Genomic DNA, 21,235 nt, shown 5'->3' on the forward strand with positions numbered 1-21,235 from the left:
GACAGACAATGGCGGAGTGGCCCCCGGATCGATAACGCACAATATTGGACGTGGATGGGATTCTCACTCGAGTCGCCGTGTTACAGCTTACCAGGCCTTTTCCGTCTCGTTGCGACATCACATACTGACTGCTAATGCCAACGAGTGACGAGAAAGGCAAGCACTGGACGCGAGAAAGGTCTAATTGATGGCGCGTAGAACCCTGTCAGAAGAGGGCACGGTTGGCATGCTCGCTCATTTGCATCATGGCACCGTCTCCGTCGATAAACCCTGGTATTTTCGGACATTAAGCTGTGGGTGAGATGGGTACCCATCACGTTTGTTTACATCTCCATCACCACAGGGGCCAGCACAGGCCAGATAGGGTTTGGTCTGGAGCTCATGTCAAATTTCGATTTGCCTTAATGAGCTGAAGTAGATCATGAGTCTGCCGATTTCCCGCATCATTTCATCCGATTGAAATTGCTCAATGCGTTCTGCCTCCACGACAGACGTCATCCCAACTCACAGGGCTGTTCCAACTTGCAACGGGATGAATGTGGATTTGAAGCAAATTTCGAGATATGGAGAATTGCGACATGTACAACATAGCGAATAGCTGCATTTCGCCAAAGTTCGTACCTGAGGGATCCGTCTAGCTGCAGCTGCGGCCAAGACGCTTCGAAAAGTTCCGGAAGCATTAGGTCAACGATGGAATGCTGTCAGACCTAAGACCGTCAACCAGCGCAGATATGCGACCAGTGTCTGCGGCCAGCGTTGATCCGACCATCGTCTAAAGTCGGCACGACGTGCTTGACTCGACCCGACTCGCTACGGCGCTGCGGCGCGACATCGCCAGCCATCTCATTTTTCTTTCCCTTGTCGGCAATGGAACGTCAAGGATAGCCTACAGCATCGCATCCAGGCGGCTGATTGCTGTCTACGAGGTCGCATGCGTACGACATGGCAGAGGTCGAGACGACATCTTGGGGTAGCAGCTGGGCGAGAGCCTGAAACAGGCCAATGAAGGTGAAACCTGAACCAAGGAGAAGAAGAAAAGCCTGCAACTGGACAGCGTAACTATTTGTCGTTGACAATCTGAATCTGCTCTCGGTTCGCAGTTCGCCAGCCAGTCAGAGATGGACGCACAACGTCGAATCTCGAAAAACTAGATAACCTTGAGAGCATACAGGACAGGCCAACCTGGGCGGCTGGCTGGGTCTCTGGGATATTACGAGAGACCAAAGCACCGGGAAACATCTGGTGACATTCCACACGGCACTTCGTCATCAAGCGGTGAGGGTTCATTAATGATCGTGGCCCTGGCTCCCTGTGACGGCGCTGCGTGGAGTTGCCGTTGGCTAACGATTACGGGCCGTTTCTTGCTTCGGTCCATTACCATGGGCTATGGGCCTTGCCTCTACGGAGTATACTCGATAGGATCAAGGGATGCCGGCGACCGCCCCCGTTACTATGAGTAACTAAGAAGAAACGGCAAAGGAGACGAGTCAGTGGCTGACTGGCTCCTCTGATTATGGTCTCATGGCCCAGAGTTCCCGCTTCAGCTCCTGCCCGGGACCAAGACCCGGTTTCTTTCGCGGTGTGTGCCGCGGTTTCCCAGGCCTTGCTCTTAAGGCGTCCCGTGTTAAGGAGCCCCATCGTGAAGCGTTAGACCGGGCAGTCTCCGTCTATCAGTCGGAAGGGTTCAGTTGGGTTCTATGGGCTCATGGGGGAGAACCGGCGATTGGCACGCCAATCCACTCCCGGAACTGACCATGCATTCTAGGGCAATACGGAGCCGAACCCTCTTTACGCGCTGCTTGGCTGGATGGATCTTGCGGTTTGATTGGGGTCTCCATCTTTTCGACTTTGAGCCGCGGCAATCCTGCAGATGCTCCAGTGTCCTGCAGAGATATCCGGTACAGGAACAGGACACTAACGGAGCTTCGCTCGACCAAACCGCAACCACTCACGATGTTTGTCCCCACATGCCGCCAGCGATGCAGCGATGCAGCCAGCACGCCAACGGCCAACAAGCAGCATAGAGAGAGGGTCGCAGGAGGAAGAGAATTGGAGCATGCTAGCACCAGCAGCATCAGCAGAACCCGCCCGTCCGCCCGCTCTCCGTTGGTGCGTGTCCGCTTTCCGCCCTTCTAGAAGCAATGTTGAAAGCGGGTTGCAGCGGCATGGTGTGGGATGGCCGCTGCGGCCACCAATTGCGATCACCTAACTGTGTGCCAACTCACTTACCGCCTTGCCCATCTCGACAACCCACAACACCACAGGTAGTTGTCTTTAGGGGAAGGGTTCTGCTGGCAACCGGGCGGGCCACCGTAGCCTTGCAAGTTGGACCGGCGGCGGGCTGTGGGGACCGGGTACCTTGGGTATGATTTACTGATTATTAGGTGTCATGCAAGTGACCAACCGCTAGAGATCGTGTCGATTCTCAGACGGAACGCTGTGAAACCGCCATGGCTTTTGCCTTTTCCCGGGGGGGTGCACAACCCAGTGTTATTGTGTTGTTGTTTGTTTGTCGTGGATTTGGGGGACACACTATTGACTGTTTTCTTGGCTCTCCATGGCAACAGGGGGAAACGACCAACCTCTTCAGGAAAGCCGCCGAAGGCACTCTATCCTGCGCTTGCCTGGGCCCTAGCGGCAGACACCGGTTCGGTTGTGGCTTCTTTTGAGGCGTTGGGGGGGTCATTTTGCGACGACACTCGATCGTTTTTCGTCCTTGCAACAACTCTCTGTCCCTTCTCCCTTTGAGTGACGATTGTATTGGTATACGAAGGACAGTCTGGACAACTGCGTACAGTGCGATTGATGAACTTGCGAATTGCTGGCTGGCTGGGGCCGATCTGCCCTCTTTTTTGCGTGCTCGGGATCATGAAATAGTCATGTAATACGGGGAAGGCCAAGCCCGCCGGTCGCAGATTGGCAACCATTGGCGACCATTAGCAACCGCTGATCCAAAGTTGCGATATGACTGGGAAAGTAATAAGACAGATAAGCTTTTGCGCAAGCAGAAAAAAATCTCTTCAAACTCTCCCACGCTAAGAAAGTAGAATGGGATTGGTTCTCTTTTCTCTCTGCGAGTGACAGAGAGCTGCTGTTATAGTAGTAGCAATGCGATTCATCTTGCGACTATTGTCTACTTACCTTGGTTGCGTCCAATTGCTGGACGAAACATCAAGCAAAGCACAGCCGACCTGTTCATCCGGTCTTTTGTTTCCTTCTCTTCCTGTCGTGAATCGTTTCCTCTTTTTTTCCCTCGTGGCATCCCTATTCTAGAGCGTTTCCATTTTATGCGTTTCGTTTTGTTTCCTTCATGCCCGACGCGTTTCGAGTTTCATTGATATTGCGGGGTGGATTGGGTTGTAGACGGAAGGGATGGCATGGCATGGCATGTCGCAGAACCTGTTACTCCGTACTTCGTACACAGTGTCTGCGACTTTGTCCTTCTCCGTCCAAGCTTACATTGAGAGAGAGGTCGAACCAAAGATAAAGTAGGGATGAAAACTTTTTTGGACTTTGAGGCAGAAATGAAATGTCTGCGCTATGGTTTTCTATGGAAATACCCGACGGGCAGGAAGATTGGAGAAATTTTGATATGGAGTTTGGAATGGGCTTCTCCTCCAATGGAATGTCCCATGTGGCATGTGTCAGTGGTTTAGAACCCGACTGGCCGGACTAGCAAAACTGTACAGTTTTTTTTTCTTTACGGTGACGTTTATTGAGATCGGGTTGATTCACACGTGCGGCTGCGTACTTGAACTCTCGAGTTTGGTCGGTCTTTGCAATGGCACGTGAGCGCATTGAATGGCAGCAGACTCCTACCGGTATTGCTGCTACTTTGCGATCAACCTTGTGCTTCTTACCCGACTGATGATTGTGCCTCGTAGTGAGAGCGGTGGTATTGAAGGTTCAAGTGAGGATATCGTCAGATATCAGGGCGCTCCGAGCAGACGGGATCGCAGTCTTGAGCCGGGGATTCTGTCGTCCGATACTTGAGAGAGAATTTCGTTGTCGGTTGGGTCGTAGTTGTACCTCTGTCATCTCAGTCAGCCCGACAATGCAATGCATAATGAGGTTTGCTGGCTGACTAGCCCATGGAGATTCGGATGGTCGAGGCTGTGGTTGTAAGCCTTCGTTGGGATGCGCTATCAAGGCTCTCGGGTATCCCATACTTTCTTTCTCAGATTCGCGAATGCGAGAATCTCCGGGAGCGAGGCTACAAGGGGGTTTGGACTTTTGACTTTGGATTTTTGACTTTGTGGCTCTGGCGAGGCCGAAGATTTTTGCGGCTGTGCTTGTGTGCGTGTAAGTCAGTTCTTGGGCTGTCAGGCAAGGTATCAAAGTGAGATGAGGCGAGATGAGCCAGCATCACGTTCAAGACTGATAACTGTTGGAGCATTGGAAAGGGGTGGTTTGTCGTGTTTGACGAACTGGAGAGGATGGAAGTGCCATCTTGCTCTCGTCTTGCCGGGCATGTCAGAGAGGACGGGGTCTATGGTCATTGGCTTGTAATCGTACCTGCTCGGCTAATTAGCTCCCTTCTCTTCAAATACGATTGAATGTTGTGAGGGCAAGTCTGAGTGTTTGACTTTTTTTCGGCGAGGGTTCGCCTTTCGATACGAGATGGGCTTTGCCTATGATTGTTCTGGTCGAGAGTGTGAAACCCGGATTAGCATACATGAACTGGACTTCAGCGCTCCGTATTGCTGGAGATGTGTTGATCTAATCATTCTCCCATCTTCTACGACTGCCTTCTCTGACACTCTGTGACCTTGACATTACTCACAGGCTCCGTGTTCGAATCGGCGTTGATAGGGGTTTCTTTATTTGGAAACCGCAACAACAAGGTTTAGAACCCGGCATCGATAACCGCCTTGTTTACGTAAATATTGAAGACCAGGCTATGGAGAGCGCCGCAAGAGGACTATACCATACGGAACCTTTTATGAGTCAATGGCGATGGGGTCTGACTGGTCATAGGCAATGGAAGAAAGATGCTCTTGAGGAGACTCGCTTGGTCTTTCGGGTCGACGTTAAAAGGAGGCATATTGTTAGTCTGCCTACCCTCAAGATAATGTGTGGATCGTACTCGTTCACGAAAGCTGTGAGAGACCTACAAGCTTCCTCTAGGAAGCAGATGTTTTTTGAGATCATCATATCTTTGATTCTCCGCAAGGCTCGTTGGTATGGCTTCAAACAAGCCACAGATGTCAATACCTCTGACTCATCGGCCCCCGCCTTTCTGACCTACTGAAATCATCACTGCCATCGACAGTAAACATTGACAATGAGAAGACGCTCGCCACAGATGATTCATCTCATGCCTCCTTTCCATTCGAGAGTGACGACTATTAGCTTGAGTTCTAGTATCCTGGGAGGGGCTAGATGGGAGGTTGTACAGGATAATCAATAACACGGAAAGATATGACGAGGCTCTCTTGATGAGAAACCTCATCAAGTAGCCCGCTACAAATCGGAAAACACAAGTCGAAGAGAAGCCACGAAGAGAGCAGTCCACAAACCCGCTCAGGGAATTCCAACATCAACCTCCCATCCCCAGTTGTCGTAATATCTGACTGATAGCGTCACCACCTCCTCCCCAAGTTATCTCATCGTATGGCGTAAGCCTTTCCAGATTCTTATCTCCAAGCACAACCCTCAAGCCGTCCCAGTCGCAGTCGGACGCTGCTTCTTATAAGGAAACGGCAACTCAGGCAGGTCGTCGTACATGTACAGGCCCTCGTTGCAGTTCGACTTGCCCCAGATGTTCCCCGTGCTCTCGTACCACGCCGAGTCGACGGCGAGGGCCGGGCAGGTCGCGAAGACGTCGAAGCTCCAGTAGAGCCTCTTCTCCTGGATCGACTTGTCGCCGCGGTCCTCGCAGACGGGCTTGCTGGGCAGCGCGCACGCGAGGTCGGTGCGCTTGAGGTTGTGCCAGAGGCGGTGGCAGACGGCGCCGACGTCCTCGTCGACGAGGGCCGTCAGCTTGAAGGGGGTGACAAAGGTGTTGCCGTGGCCGCGCTTGCAGGCGACCTGCTGCCACATGTGCTGTCTCTCGCGCGGCATGTTCATGGGGCCCTTGCCGCCTGGTTTGATGGCCGAGACGAGGGTTGCCGTCGTGGCGAGGAAGAGGAGGAGGAGGGTGATTGGGGACTTCATGGTTCTTGGAGAAGGGTCTGGGCGAAGTCAAGGTTGAGTTGATGAGATTTGTACCCGTTTGATTATGGGGAGAGAGAAGGATGTAGATAATGTCCGTCTAAGATTGTAAAGATGGAACGAGTGGGCGCGTTATTTGCTGAAAAGGGGGAGTCTCTGTGCCCTTCAGCTCTGATGTAAGTGCCAGAAGAACGTTGAAAACGTCGAGGATGGATAGGCGGCTGAACTTGGTGTTGCTTTTCGTTAGACGACCAAGAACGAGAAAAGGTTTTCAGTTGGCTAGCCAGTTGCCTGACTGATATATAATAAGCCGCCTTTACAGAAGGCGAGAGAGGCTCAGGGAGAACTGGGTAATGGGTCCGGAGAAAGCTCATGCTTCTCTAGAGACATCTACCTTGGTGACTTCATGCACAAGAGAAGCCTGGGACATACTATTGAACAATAGAACATAGTATGTATCTGTGAATGCCGACGCCTCCCTGACGGGGACTATTTTATGCGATGACCAAACTTTTCAAAAATTACACGCCAAATTCTTGCCCATGTTGGCTTCGAATCCCCCAAATACCAACAGGGTGGTCTGCGTTCCAATATTCACTATCTAGAATGGAATAGACTTCGTAGGAGGAGAAGAAATAAGATATCGAGGACCCTGAGTGATTAACGCGAAAAGGGCCCAATTAACATTGAGCGGCTGTCAATATATCAAATGATTTTCCGCAACCGCGGCCCAGCCATACATAGCCTCCATCCGCCGATGACGCCTCCTTTGAAACTCAGTGCTGCCATATTTTTGGGCACCGTTCTACTGGCTTATTGTTCAATTATCCTGCCATTCACTATCCCATTCCGCTCCCGTACAAGTAGCGTGCTCCTTCTCAGCTCATCTAACAGCAAACGATTGACGTTGGGTTATCGGTCTAGGAGAGCCAAGGGGAGTATTTATATCTTCTGTCTAGCTTCTAAACCGTAGATGTTTAATTTAAATGTTTGCCTTCACACGTACATGCCGCCGTATGAATGTCCCGTAGACATCATCCGTCAGGGTCTACTGCCTTCCCCGACGTTCGGAACTTTACACGGTTCAAAATTTGGACTTACATGTCCCTCATTCCGTTGCTTAGCTAAAATCGCTCATCCATGTTCCTTCTTCGCGCGCATAGTTCAGCCCGAAGAGCTTCGTACATCTGCCGCCATAGAATAATTCGTACCCCATCCTCCCGAGGCTGCAGAAGGCCTCCACTGGCCGGCTCCCCTTTCCAAATCTATGCTCCGCCCTGGTACATGAGACCAGAAAAGCTTATTACCCGCTCGACAGGAACCTGATACTCTAGACTATGCATATATCATGCATGGTTCCACCTTTCCAGACGACCTCATTGTGATGTTGATGGTAGATGGCCAGCATGGAGGGGTGAAGGCAAACCATAAAACACCCCTCCCGTAGTCGACCTCCATCCGCAGTTCAACGTACGATGTCGGGCTTCGTGCAAGCCGACAGGCTTGTCACCCCACTGGCACATGGTGTATACACCAACACGAAGAGAAACCCAAGGGAAAGTACGAATTTTACACCGTTAACGAATCCCCGTAATCTAGATCACACAGCGAAGTCGAATGATTACACCGTTGATCATTTCATAAGGCAAGTAAGGCAAGAAAGAGGTCAAACGTAGGAAACCCACAAAAAGATCCATCTGTGAGAGAAAGCCAGACAAACCCTCCTCCCCAGTAAGCTAAAGCAACTCGATCAATAGAAAGTGAGCGTGATATGAGAAAGACCTGTATAAGCATATCCCGTCACGACCAGCTGTCACTCATCTTCGCTCTCCCTAGAAGTAGCTCCCTGAAGGCTTTCTTACCTCCCCAGACACCCGCTTACCGTGGTAGGTCCATTGATAGAACGATATGTTGTCAATGCAACGAAAGGAGCGGGGAGAATACGTTCCACAAATACCACACAGCCGCCGCCAGAACCCCAGCGAGAGAGAGGGAACCACACCACCGGCGCCGACGATGCGTTTCAGCGGATGTGGACTCCGTCAAAGTCGCAGCCCGCGCGGGTAAACAAGCTTCCCCCCGGACCCGCGTCCGAACTCCTTGCGCTCGGCCGGTCCGGGAGCCAGGCAACCTCATTCCCGGGTCTCGAGCGGACTTTGTTCCGTACTGTAAGTGTGGGGATGTACCTGTCTTCACTCCCAATCCACTTGTAACAAACTATCACGAACAGCAGAGACAACAAAGTCTACGAATCTTTTATATATGGTTCTGAGGGCGCAAAATGCAGCCCATAACGAGTAGTCTCTAAGATAAGCATAAAGCCAGATGAAGAACAGATACAGACGCTGAGCCCCGGGGATGTCACTCGCACGGGGCCACGGCGGGATTCATCCGTGCTACTGGTAAGGTAAGCTACAACAGCTCCCCCACACGGAGTCCGCCTTTGACCAGGTTAGCTAGCCAGCCCCATCCTCAGTCCAACGACCATTCCAGGTATTGGTCTAAATTCCCCCATGTAACGCCATCTTAATGCTTAGCCGTGACCTTGTCGCCGGTGACCTTCTCGACGTAAGTCTTGGCCCTGTAGTTCCCAGTGATTAGTTCTGTCCGTGTTATGTGACGAAAGGGGTGGGGGCAACTCACATATCACCCAAAGCAACCATGCAAATCGTCTGCCAAACGCCGAGACCAATACGAGGAGCAACACCACGGTAGAGACCGGAGATACCGTTGGTGGAGTAAATGTAACGGAAAGTGTTTCCGACCGTCATCTTCTTGGGTCGGTTGGGGTCCTCCTTCTTGCTCTGCATCTCGACACGGATGACCTCAATAGGCTGGTTCCAGGCGGACAGACCACCACCGAGACCGGAAGCAAGAATCTTCTCCCAGGCGGCGAGCTTCTCACCGTCCTTCTTGCCTCTTACGTCGCGGATGCCCTGCTCGGCCAGACGAGAGAGACCGAAACGGGAGCCCCAGTTGGTCATCTGACGGATAGCGACGGCGTTGACACCCTTGTTGATGCCCCTGATACCCTCCTTGCGGTAGATACCCATGAAGGTCTGGAAGGTGCTGGGAGGCGGGACGCCAGTGGAGGCAACCTTGTGCTTGGTGATCTCGACCGTCTTCATGCAAGTGCAGAAACCCATGGTGGCATAGGCCTGGGCAACACCACCGGTGATACCACCGATGATACCACCACCAAACTCGGAAGCACCAGCGTTGCGTGCGTAGTACTCGGCCTCGGAGGCGACGAAGAGAAGGACGGCGCCCTTGGTGGAGGCTTCAATCCAGGCCCAGGGGATGAGACCCTGGTAAACTATGAGGGAGGAGAAATGTCAGTGATGCTTCTTGCTTGTGGAGTGATTTGTCTTCTAGAGAGCTTCGACATCAAGCAATCAATGGCCATCAACCGGGCCGCGATAAGCAGCTCGATTGACGGATTGATTTCCAGTCGTCATCTCGGAGAATCACGAGAATCATCGGAATTGAGGATGGGGAGTTTACTCACAACCAAGGACACCACCACGACCCCAGATGCGGCCCAGGGCAGTGCCAAAGCCGTCGCCACGGTTGGCAGCCATGGTGGTCTTGACGACCTCGAGCGGCTGGCCAAGCGTGGTGACCTCGAACATGTTCAGACCGGCGCCCAACAGCAAGTTGGAGAACTTGACGGGCTTCTTCTCCAGCTTCTGGGGCTCCCCGATGGGGGCGGGCATAGTGGCGACGGCAACCATGGCTCTGCTACTTGTGATGACGGAAAGGGGCCCTGACCAAGGGAGGAGGGTGCTTCTTCGCGGGGGATGCGAGGTGCGGCGGGAGGTTTAATGGAAAGTACGGGGTAGATGCTTGGGAATGGAGCCAAGCGAGGAATGGGGGAAAATGCGGTAGGTTGCGGGATAAAAAAAAGGGCTGGGAATGACCTCGGATATTCGAGCTGTGTGTTGATAGGTGTATCTCGGAGGAAGGCCGAGGTCACAGGTGACTTTTGTGTATGAGGTGAGGAGAGATGTGTTCGTTTGAAAGTTAGGCGCCCGGGGGACTGGACTGGTTTTGGTTGCTAGTTCGGGGGTGGAAGCGTGCGTTCTCAGTGACAAGAAACCGAAGAAACAGAAGCAGGAGCTCTCCGTGACTGAGCGGACGTGGGAGCAGGCGCCTTTTGCACGTGGGAATTGGAGTGGATTTGGGAGGGAACAGTGAGCAAAGGCAAGGCAGGGGCAGGGGTGGGCTACCTGAATGCTGGAGCTCCTCAATTTTTTTGGTCCCAGCCCACACTCAATGCTCACTCTCTCTCTCCAGTCTATCTTCCTAGGGCGGGCTTTGATGAGCTTGGAACCGGGTCAACTTTGGACTCCATTGGGCTTTTTAGCCTTGGACTTGGCCTTGATCGGAGGACCGATCTGACAGCCCTAGGTTAGGCTATTCACCCGAGTATCACCTCGGACGACCTATTAGATGGTTGTTGGACGGGCATATGCGATACAGACGACCAGACAGAGTTAGATGTTTCCTCTCAGGTAACCAACCCTTGAAGCATAACGGGCGGCCGAGAGCCCCTTGTCTGAAGTCTCCCCCAATGGTTGTAGCAGCGTATGTAAGCTTGACTGGGCACCTCATGTCTCCCGCCGGTACTTTGCATCTTTGAGTACGAAGTACTCTGTGTCCCTACTGGCAAGCAAAAGATACCTACAGTAGATCGGCTTCCTGGACAGCTCGGAGAGAGTGTGTGTGGCATGGAGATGGGAATGCGATAAAAAGTGAGACGTGTGCGCCCATAACTTGAGACGATGCCGGCTGTCCAAGCATTGTTGTAAGACTCGGCTCCCTCTCATCGTCCCTCTCTCCCTGTGCATTGTGCTGCTCATAGACCTCATTTAGAAGTGCGTATATCCGTAGTTGACTACCAAGTATATCTGGTCGTATTAGCAGCAGCTTTGGAAGCAGGTACGAGCTGTTGGCATGTACACATCCACTACAAACAATCGTATCCGATGTCAGCTATCCTTCGGGTACTTTTACGAGGATGAACTGCAGCAAGCCAATATTCCCTCGGCGGCTTGCTTACCTCACCTCACCTCAGATAACAAGGCACACATCAGTGAGTCCCGTTACAGCCACAGCTTGGGAAGGGAGTTGTGCCGCCTGCAACATTGGATTTCAACCAGACAAAAGGAAGCTCGAAGCTCACGCAGAAGAAAACAGGGTCCGTACCTCGAGGCCGCGCATCAACAGGTCCGCCGTGCCACGGACTGGCCCGTGGGTTCTCCGCCAACACCAAAACGGGCACTAAGAGCACCAAAAGATTCAAGAAACCGAAGAAGGCGCCCACGCGCCCCGCCGGGTCCTTTTTTTGGAGCTCAACCCTCCCCAACAGCTTCCAGCCTTGTCCCCATCTGGAGAGCTCAACGCAAAATTCCGTGGGGATCTTCCGACTGCCAAAGCCTCAACCGCCCCCGTCCCAAACTGCCTCCCTCCGATTCCCGCCTCTGACTGGGTATCAAGCTCTAATCTCTCAGACTCACCAGCCGTACGCCGTAGAATCGACAATCCCTTTTTTGGCAATCCACAACCATCAACATCCATTTACTCCCCCCGTAAGATCTCCCAGTACCACCGTGTCAGCCTCACGGTAAGAAGCCTTCAACCCTTATCCAATTAAACCATCCGACTCCATCACATTGCACAAAACCCGGAACTGCATCCCTGAGCCGGAACCACTTGCTCCTGCACCAGGTTCCTCTTTTCTTACGGAGTACTCAAGGCTCAAAAGCTGTCTTTCCCACGCCGGACATCGATTGGGGTATGACCAACCCGAGGGGAGGTGTGGATTACATACAGTAAGACGACGGATATTATGCAGTACAAGGTGGTACCGTAGTTTGAGATTATGTAAGACATCACAAGTTTGAAAGTGACACGAACTCCTGGTGTGCGCGTGCCTGCAGAAGCTCGACTCCAAAACTTGCATAGCTCGAGTCCGGCCGCGTGTCCAAGCATCGCGGCGCCACGCTGCGCGCATGGCTTCGCCTGTCACGTCCAGAGGCGCGCAGACATCGGCAAATCCATCCCTTTCCCGCTCCGTCTCAAGTTCAACATCGTCGCATCATGCGCACCAAGCTTCGAGAATAGACCATGGTCAGTGTACCGAGTAAATGGTAAAGCAAGGATCAATGCAAGTAAAGGAACATCTTTATAACTTCAAATTCGTAAATGTGTATTCGGACGCAAGCCAGCCTCGGCCCCAAGGTAACTAAAACAACCCAGTAATTCCCGGTAAAAGCAGCCCTTCTCGGTATTGTACAAGCGCAGTGGATGGTATCGCCCAAAGCTTTTCTATCCACCCTGACTGAAACAACACGCTGCCTTTCATGTCTATTGTTGATCGCTCATGCGACCCTGATGCCTTTCCCGCGCACGCAAAATTACTTGCATCCGCAGGCGCGCCTCCGTTTTTCTCTCTTCCGCCATCATCATCATCTTCTTCTAAGCGTACACGTTTAGATCTTCTTGACAAGCTCGGCCCACTTGGCAGTGGAGAAGGACTTGGGGCGCTCGATGGGGGCACCGAGGGCGCGGTCGATGATGAGCTGGGGAAGGACACCGATGGCGCGGGAAACACCGAAGAGGACGGTGTAGTAGTTGGCCTCGGTAAGACCGTAGTACTGGAGGAGGACACCGGAGTGGGCGTCGACGTTGGGGTAGGGGTTCTTGGTCTTGCCGTGCTGGGTGAGGACCTCGGGGGCGATCTTGTAGACCTGGGAGACGAGCTGGAACATGGGGTCGTTGGGCATCTTCTCTGTAGGGTTGTCAGTATTCTCATTCTTACGTCGAATCTGGATTGTCATTCATGGTGGATACGTACCCTGGGCGAACTTGCGCTGGGCAGAGTAACGGGGGTCAGTCTTGCGGAGGACGGCGTGGCCGTAACCGGGAACGACACGGCCGGCGTTCAGGGTGGACCAGAGGTAGTCGGTGATGGCCTTGTCGCTGAGGTCGTCGCCAACGGACTTCTTCATCTCAGTGAGCCAGTTGAGAACCTCCTGGTTGGCAAGACCGTGGAGAGGACCGGCCAGACCGTTGAGACCAGCAGCAACGGAAAGGAAGGGGGAGGACAGAGCACTGCCGACCAAGTGGGTGGTGTGGGCAGAGACGTTGCCACCCTCGTGGTCAGTGTGGATGGTGAGGTAGAGACGGAGCAGCTCGACGAAGTCGGTGTTGCTGCCGAAGCCGAGCTGGTTGGCGAAGTTGAAGGAGTAATCCTTGTCCTTCTCAACAGCGGCGACCTTGCCGCCCTTGAAGACGTTCTGGTAGATGCGAGCGGCAATGGTGGGCAGCTTGGCAATCAGGTCCATGGAGTCCTCAAAGGTGTATCCCCAGTAGTCCTTCTTGTTGACACCCTTGGCGTAGGCCTTGGCGAACGAAGAGGTGTGCTCGAGGGCGGTAACGGCCAGGGAGAACTGAGCCATGGGGTGAAGGTCGGTAGGGCAGTGGTCGATCAGCTCCTCGACGAACTTGGGAATGTCGGAGCGGGCGGCCCACTCGGCAGACAGGTCGCGGACCTGCTGCTCGGTAGGGACCTCGCCAGTCAGGAGAAGCCAGAAGAGACCTTTGAAGTTTTGTTAGCAAAGGGAATTCACTGCGAAAATTGTCGCGACACATAGACTTACCCTCAGGAAGGGGCTCCTTGCCACCGGGAGCCTTGGGGAGGAGCTCCTGGCACTCGGGAATGGTCTTGCCGCGGAAACGGATACCCTCCTCAGCGTCGAGAACGGAACCCTCCCAGACGAGGCACTTGATGCCACGAGCACCACCGTAAACCTGGTCAAGAGTGACCTTGTCGATGACCTTGGAGCCATGCTCTCTGCGACGGCGAGGTTAGCGGTTGTCGAGGTTGCGATAAGGGGGCCCAATGGCTATGCACTCACTTTCTCAGAGCCTTGACCTCCTCAATCTTCTCGGGGAGAAGCTCAGCGAAGCGCTCCTTCAAGGTCTAGATGCGAACGTGTCAGCTTCACGATACCCGAGGTAAGGAAGGGCCGGACGGCCGGAGGAAAACAACGGCGACGGCAGCAGCAATTTACCTGGTTCTTGGAAGAGTAGCAACGGGCAGCGTTGAAAGCCGAGACCTTGAAAGGGGAGGCTCTGAGGGAAGTCCTCAGAGCAGAGGTGGAAAGACGCGCTACAGACATTGTGAGAGTATCGTGAGGCTTCAGGAACTGGTGAAGGATGAAAGTCGGAAAGGAGGGAAAGAAAAAAGCCGCAGGTAATGGGATAGAAAAAAATATGAAGCAAAGGCGCACTTGGACCGGGGGGCCGCCCTCGGGGGGTCACGTCACAGGTGTGGCCGGAAATACCAATGTACCTCAGCGGGCATACGGGTTGTCTATGAGGCAGGGTGAGGTATCTGCGCTAGGTGTTTTGGCGCTGCAGGTACATCTGCCATCCATCTTAGACTTCCGGCCGGTTGCCCTGCAGTGTAGCAGTCTACCTAGGTGCTCCCCCAACGTCGGTCCAACCATGGAATTTTTCCTTGAGCTCTCAAGCTGCCCAGATCCAATGCAGGTCGAGTCCAGGCCCGTCTTCCGAGGTATTCAACACGCGCCATAGCGCTCAATCTGCGATGGCGTACAGGAATTGATTGAGAGGCTCAGCCGCCGTCCGGCACTCCGTTGACATCCCTTCCTTTCAGACCAGCTACCTACCACCTACCTTGCTTCTTGACACCGGTGTGCCTTACTCGGACAGGTTTCAATTGCGGTGGCGGACGACCTCTACACCGTTGATACCTGAGGTCAAGACTCTCTCTCCCGGCCTTCAAGCAACGAGGGAGAAACAATCGCCGGCGAGGCGAGCAGACGCGAAAAGGATACGTACCGGCTGTAATGTACAAGTGTCCAAGACTCCAGTGCCCCCCCGTGTCCCCCGTGGTCCCCCCAACCGGCGACTCCAATCAATCTATCCTGTCAATCTTGGGATCTCAATCTCCCTGAACCTGTCTCCGTCTTTTTACGTAGCGTCCCTCGTCGGCCCCACCAGAAAATCTGCATCGCGCACTCCAGTTTGTCGTTGCTCCAGTCTCCAGTTTTACCTCCCGTATCACAACGCCCCGTTCTTGCGCGCGAAAAGCCGAGATAAGTGGATATCTGGGCGGCTTCTCTCGGAGTATCCGCTCTTCGTCCGAAGGTCGGAAGCCAAACTCCAAGTATCTGTTGAACACAACATCGCAGCCTTGACTTTGTGGGTAGCCCGGCGGTAAGGTAAGGTAGCCAAGGACAATGCGCCTCACGGTGAGACTGGACGACGGTTGAACTTCAGAAGGGACTGTGTACCTTCCCAGGCACTTGGGATCGCGGCCCGGCCCCCACGAGTTCACGCTTTCTTACTAAGATTTGGCCCTCGCCAAAGTGCATGTCCGGACTCAGCGCTTGCGCTCCTGTTGCCATTGGCAAGTATCCGCCCGGAGCCAAAGTCAATGGAGGACTTGTTGATGCAAGTTGTTGCTCTCCTCCGAGCCCTGTCTCGCGCATCTCCCGTCAGCTCCGAGGCTCCGTAACCCGCCGCAGGTGTGGCATTTGACCAATCAAAACTGCGTTCTCGACCCTCCTGCCTGTCTTGGAGCGAACTTCCAACCACGGCACAGCTCGACCGCCTCATCCGAGAAAGCTCACACTGGTCACGTATCCGTACAACATGAAGTAGAACGAGGCTTCCGCTCGTCCACGGCAAAGGCAGATGGTGTGATTATGTATCCCGGCTATCACGTAAAATTGATATAATCGTATGTGCGGTATTATTGACAAGCTGTAGCGATTGCAAAGGAATCTGTCAAGCTTCAAGTTTAGATCCTACTGATAAGAAGTATTTTCGTAACTGTCTGCCGGCAACTTCAGCTCTGATTAACAGAGTTGTGTTGCCGGGGAACTATCACACCTTCTCCAGATAATTTAGTAGGTGGGTATTGTCCGCATACGGATGTGGATGAGAACAATATGAAGACTGGCAGAAATAATTGTGGGTGGGCGTGACAACAAAGATCTTTGCTCTCCCCGTTGATGTCCGGGCCGGCGACGCCAATGTGGAAAGGTGCTCTGGCCAATCTGGGCCAATTCAAGCGCCGGGACCCAAAGCATCTCCTGTTATTTCCATATTGGCGCAATTGAGACGACTGTGTCAAATGGGCCTTTCTCACTTATTTATTATGCCAGCTCATCACCAGCGTGTCTACCTTAGCATTCCGGTGCAGTCCATCTTCTACGTACCGTAGGTAGTACTTCCTCGCGGCAGAACCTCGGCGGTGGAACCATCATCTCGCTTCGAGGACCGGCTAGTCAGCAAAAAGGTCTGTGCCTTAGCAACTTCCCTTTTAGCCTTAGGCAGAAAGAAGCTTGGGCACCCGACCTCAGCAAACGATGTGAGCTCCTGCTCTTGATGACTTTGATGACAAAGATGCCAATGGTTTTGATTGGTGCTTTGGTCTCCAAGAATAAAGCCGTAATCATGGGCACGCTGCACACCCGACCTCACCTGCCATGTGCCACCGCCTGCTGCACGGCAAGCCTCCAGCGCCGTCTCCAAATGTGTCCCAGCTTCCATTCCATCCCCACTTCCGAATCTCTTCTTTTCCAACCACAACTCCCCCTTCCCCCTCAGAAAAACTGACGAACCTCTCCAGCGCGACGCTGCATCACGCCCATCCCGTCGGCAGCATAAGATAACTGTATTCATCGAGACTATCATCGTATACTGACGAACATCGTATTTCGCCTTCGAGGACCGCAAGAGTCCGACCGTGGGTGAAATCAAATCAAGTAGTAGACCGTCGACGGCTCCTGTCACTTGAAAATTCTCCTCTGTGACCTCCTTGGGACGACTCGTCAAAAAAGGCGTCGCACGCTCTGTCCGTACAAAGTAGAGAGTCATCCAATCCAGGAACTCGATCCATTCGTACCTTTAGAGTGCTGGACACATTGCCGTCGCGCGACATTTTGGGATATCTACCTTATTTCTGCCTGCGCGGTCTGTAAAACAAAATACACACAAAAAGTTGTTGATCGAGGGAAGGAGCGACCGGACGTACCTGCCTGATTTTACTCTAGGAAAGAGCGTGGCACTCTTTTACTCTTGACTACTTCCACTTCCTGGACGTCGCGTACCTCCCCGCGCCCTCAGTAAACCTCTTCTTGAACAACCCTTCTTGCAAGCCGCAAAGAGCAAAAAAAAAAAGAAGCCCTAGCTACTGGCACTTCGTCTGTTTTGCCTCGAGCCTGCCCGCCACAACCAAACCAAACTATCTACCTTCCCAATCGTACTTCGCTCGCAGACAAACTCCTGAGGAAAAACACCACAATCGCCATCGCCATATCTTAGTTGCCAGCGAGCGCCCTGCAGAATGGCTGCCCCGACTTCTGCCGCCGCTGCTGTGGCGGAGCTAGAAGCCGCCCTCGAACCCATGCAGAATTACAAGGCTCCTGGTGTCACCGCCAACCGCATTGCTAATATCACTACCATCTGTGTCGACAACATTCAGGTACGATACGATATCGAACGCAGCGTCGCATCTCGCTCGCCTAGCCAAGTACCTAGACTAACCTCGAAACTTTCTCTGTAGAATGAGTCGGTTCTCATCCAGAAGCTGTATACCACGTTCAAGAAGTTTTCTGCTCCTTACAAGCTTGGAGTCCTATACGTGATCGACTCTGTGATGCGCAAGTGGCTTGACCAAGCCAGAGTGTCCGGCCAGCCTGTTGATGGTTCTGCGAGAGATGGAACCTTTGGCGCTGGTTGTCACCGAATTACCGGTCTCATGCACACCCTCATCAGTGACATGGTGCAGTTGCGCCTCGAAGGCCAAAAGGTACGCATCAAATGTTGCAGTTTTCGAAGCACCCTCTACTACAATACTTTGTGTGTTGGCATATCTCATAATGGTTCCGACATGGACCGGGATGTCTTTCGCCCTTCATCCTTTCATCTACCTCACACCGGACAATGTGAGAGTGAACGCTTGAGACTCTTTCGGACACGTTCATTGATGTCCATATGTTCTTTGCTTTCTGTTGAAATGGCTGAATAATCTACTTACACTGCTGCCCTTTATGTAGGAGAAATTGCTTAAGCTGCTCGAGATATGGCGTAGAGTTGCCACTTTCTCTCCTGATGTCCTCGATGATTTCCAGCGGAAGATCGAATCTTCGCCTGACCCGAGTATGTCACCATCCCACCAGATGATCAACAAGCTTCATCGCCTCCGTTGTGCTAGCCCGGGTTTACAATTTGCTGACTCCTCTGCCCGTTCAGTTCAGTCCTACACGCCTGAGGGTAGTCCCCCACCAGGCTTGGTCGAGGCCATGGGCTACAGATCCAAATCCGCGGCTCCCCCGGCTGCTCAACCCCGTCCTGCTGATGCCAACAGCATCATCGCCAATCTGGCCAAACTTACGCAGTCCGTCCAGAGCCAGCCTCAGACCCAGAGCTACGGCCAGCCGCAGAATAGCCAGAGTCAGAGTAACGGACATGGCCAGAACTTCAATCAGGGCCACAATTACGGCCAGGCCCATGGTCATATCCAGCCTCCCGCCCCGGCTCAGACTCAGACCCCCGCAGTGCCTCAGAACTTGCAAGACTTGCTCTCTAGACTACAGAGCTCCACGCCACAGCAGCAGCAGCAACCGCCGCCGCCGCCTCCAGCTCCTCCCGTCAACCAGTTCCCCCAGGCTCCGTACTCTATGCCTCCTTTCCCCGGTGGCCCCCCTAACACAGCGACTCCGTATGCATACGCCCAAGGCCAGCCCCAGGCTCCTCCTGTTGGACTGCCGTTTCCAGGAGCTGGTCCTCAGCCTCCTCAGGGAGTCAATGGTCAGCAAATGGCTCTCATGCAGATGTTTGCCAATTCGGGATTCACCGCGGAGCAAATTGTCGCAGCGCTTGCGGCTGCCAGCAATCAAAACAGCGCTACTCCTTCGGGACCGCCTGTACCCACGCCCTCTACCACATCTACTCCACTCCCCATCGCGGCCCAGAGTTACTACGGCAGTGGTCAGGGATGGGGTGGTCCCGTTCAGCCCAGTGACACCAGCGAGGGAAGTCGCTACATTCGTACCTCAGCTGGAGCTGGAAATGGGAAATATGAACGTACAACCCGGTCTAGATCGCCTGGCCGCCGTTGGAACTCGGGTGGTTCTTCTCACGACCGCGACAATGGCTACGACTATGGACATCGCTCCCCCGATCGAGGCCGTCACGACAGTAGAGACGGTCGCTATGGTAGCGAGTACCGCCAGCGTAGCCCCCATGGAAGCCACAGTGCTTCTCAAGGTGGTCATGGTGACTCGCGCCGTGGTTCGGATGCCAAGTGGGTTGAGTATGACCGTAACTTGAAGCCTGGACACATCAAGGTTCTGAGCCGCACCCTGTTCGTCGGCGGTGTCAAGTAAGTATAGCCGTAAACATTTTCACTTATTTGAACATTGACTGACAGCCTTTATAGCCAGTCTGAGCACGAGCTTCGTGCCATCTTTACTCGATTTGGCCAGGTTCAGTCTTGCATCGTTAACAAGGACAAGCGACACGCCTTCGTTAAGATGGTCTCCCGCGAGGATGCCGTTCGTGCCAAGGATGGCATGGAGATGCGTGCCAACGGCAACATGCCGCAGAACGATGATGAGTCGCAGCTGAGAGTAAGTCCCAAAGATCTCTGACTACCAAGTATTTCGACTGACACAACCTAGACCCGCTGGGGCGTTGGCTTCGGTCCGCGCGACTGTAGCGATTACCGTACGGGTGTTAGCATCATTCCTATCAGCAAGCTTACAGAGGCTGATCGCAAGTGGATGTTGACCGCCGAGTATGGAGGCAGTGGCGGTAAGCCCATCGAAGAGGGTATGGTCGTTGAGGAGCCCGATATCGAGATTGGCAATGGTGTTTCCTCCAAGGCCATCAGCCGCCGCATGCAGACCGACAAGAGCGGCAACCACGGACCTCGCTCTACTCGTAGTGGTGGACGCGACGACAGCCGCGAGGACCTCGGTCGCTGGCGCCGTGGCCGCGACCGCGACCGTGACCAGCGCCGTGACGACAAGAAGTTCTCTTCGGCCAACTCTCAGCCGCTTCCGCAATTCCCCTATGGCATCGGTACCTTGCCCAACGGCATGCCTGCGTACCCTCCCGGCTTCGCGTTCCCGGCCGCCAAGGACAACTGAGTTGTTCTCTCCTGCGCGGCCTCTCGGATCCGCTGAGCGTTGTATATGGAAGGGGGTATACTTTATTTGCTTCTGCATTTCGACGTCCCTTTGGACCCTCGCGAGCTTTGGCCTTTGGCCTGCGATAATCATGGATGTGTGCATTGGGCCGGCGTTCATATGGGGGAGGTAGCTGGGCAAGGATATCAAGGAGAGAAAAGGAAATACCCATACCAAAAGTAACTGAGCTCATTTGGAGAGGAAAGGGGGTGGATCAGGACTTTGTTTTTTTCGATACCCACGCACTATGATGCTTTACCGTATCGTAGTCTTGCTGGCTTTTGGGCTTCAAGGGTTTGGTAAACTGGTTCTTGGTTGTAGGGTGATTTTTCACTCGAATTCCCGTTGTAACGTAGCAAAAAGAAAAGGACTGTTTTAGTCTACATCTGGTCCAGTGAAGCTTTGTGACACCCTGGTGATTTAGACATTGGCAAATGGTAGTCCGTAACATGGAAGGCACCGTCTTACTGCCATTGGCTACGAAGAAGGACTAGTCTCCCATCAACATGACCGCCAGATTTGCATGTGGGATACTGACACTAGAACCCGTGAAGCTGTAGCTGGGGAAAGAATGAAACTAGGTAGCCAGTCGGGTGTTGTTCATCCCTGCCATGACACCTGATTCCGAAAGGATTTGACTGTTAGGTACCTAACCGTACCTTCCCTCCTTATCACCCATCCCTTCCACACGTGACGCATCATCTTACCACGAAGGGGCGCAAGGCATATACCCCCCCCTCAACCCCACTCCCGTCACCAGCCAGGAAGCGCCCGTCTAGGTCGACGGGTCAGGTCAAACCTGGCTGGGTGGTGGAGTGGTCAATGGTCGACAATCAAAAACGCCAACC

The 21,235-nt window shown here is 53.4% G+C and overlaps 4 protein-coding genes across 4 annotated transcripts; 1 reads left to right on the top strand and 3 right to left on the bottom strand.

Annotated features, from left to right (window-relative positions):
- Positions 1–5,655: 5,655 nt before the first annotated feature.
- On the bottom strand, positions 5,656–6,156 carry CABS01_09468 (uncharacterized protein; the record flags this gene model as incomplete). Its single annotated transcript, XM_060542825.1, has 1 exon — positions 5,656–6,156. The coding sequence occupies one exon, from the start codon at positions 6,154–6,156 to the stop codon at positions 5,656–5,658; it is 501 nt and encodes a 166-aa protein (XP_060400041.1).
- A 2,523-nt stretch (positions 6,157–8,679) lies between these two features.
- CABS01_09469 (mitochondrial DNA replication protein YHM2) lies at positions 8,680–9,887 on the bottom strand (the record flags this gene model as incomplete). Its single annotated transcript, XM_060542826.1, has 3 exons — positions 8,680–8,734; positions 8,797–9,469; positions 9,662–9,887. The coding sequence occupies 3 exons, from the start codon at positions 9,885–9,887 to the stop codon at positions 8,680–8,682; spliced, it is 954 nt and encodes a 317-aa protein (XP_060400042.1).
- Positions 9,888–12,647: 2,760 nt separating this feature from the next.
- On the bottom strand, positions 12,648–14,339 carry CABS01_09470 (citrate synthase; the record flags this gene model as incomplete). The annotated part of the gene is made up of 5 exons (XM_060542827.1): positions 12,648–12,946; positions 13,013–13,756; positions 13,818–14,011; positions 14,076–14,140; positions 14,232–14,339. 5 exons carry the CDS (start codon positions 14,337–14,339, stop codon positions 12,648–12,650), a joined length of 1,410 nt encoding a protein of 469 aa, XP_060400043.1.
- Positions 14,340–17,539: 3,200 nt separating this feature from the next.
- On the top strand, positions 17,540–20,348 carry CABS01_09471 (RNA recognition domain-containing protein; the record flags this gene model as incomplete). Its single annotated transcript, XM_060542828.1, has 6 exons — positions 17,540–17,677; positions 17,759–18,004; positions 18,252–18,354; positions 18,448–19,579; positions 19,637–19,826; positions 19,878–20,348. The coding sequence occupies 6 exons, from the start codon at positions 17,540–17,542 to the stop codon at positions 20,346–20,348; spliced, it is 2,280 nt and encodes a 759-aa protein (XP_060400044.1).
- Between the last annotated feature and the right edge of the window lie 887 nt (positions 20,349–21,235).

This window comes from Colletotrichum abscissum (assembly GCF_030869225.1).
Source record: "Colletotrichum abscissum strain IMI 504890 chromosome Unknown Scaffold_23.1, whole genome shotgun sequence".
NCBI lineage: Eukaryota > Fungi > Ascomycota > Sordariomycetes > Glomerellales > Glomerellaceae > Colletotrichum > Colletotrichum abscissum.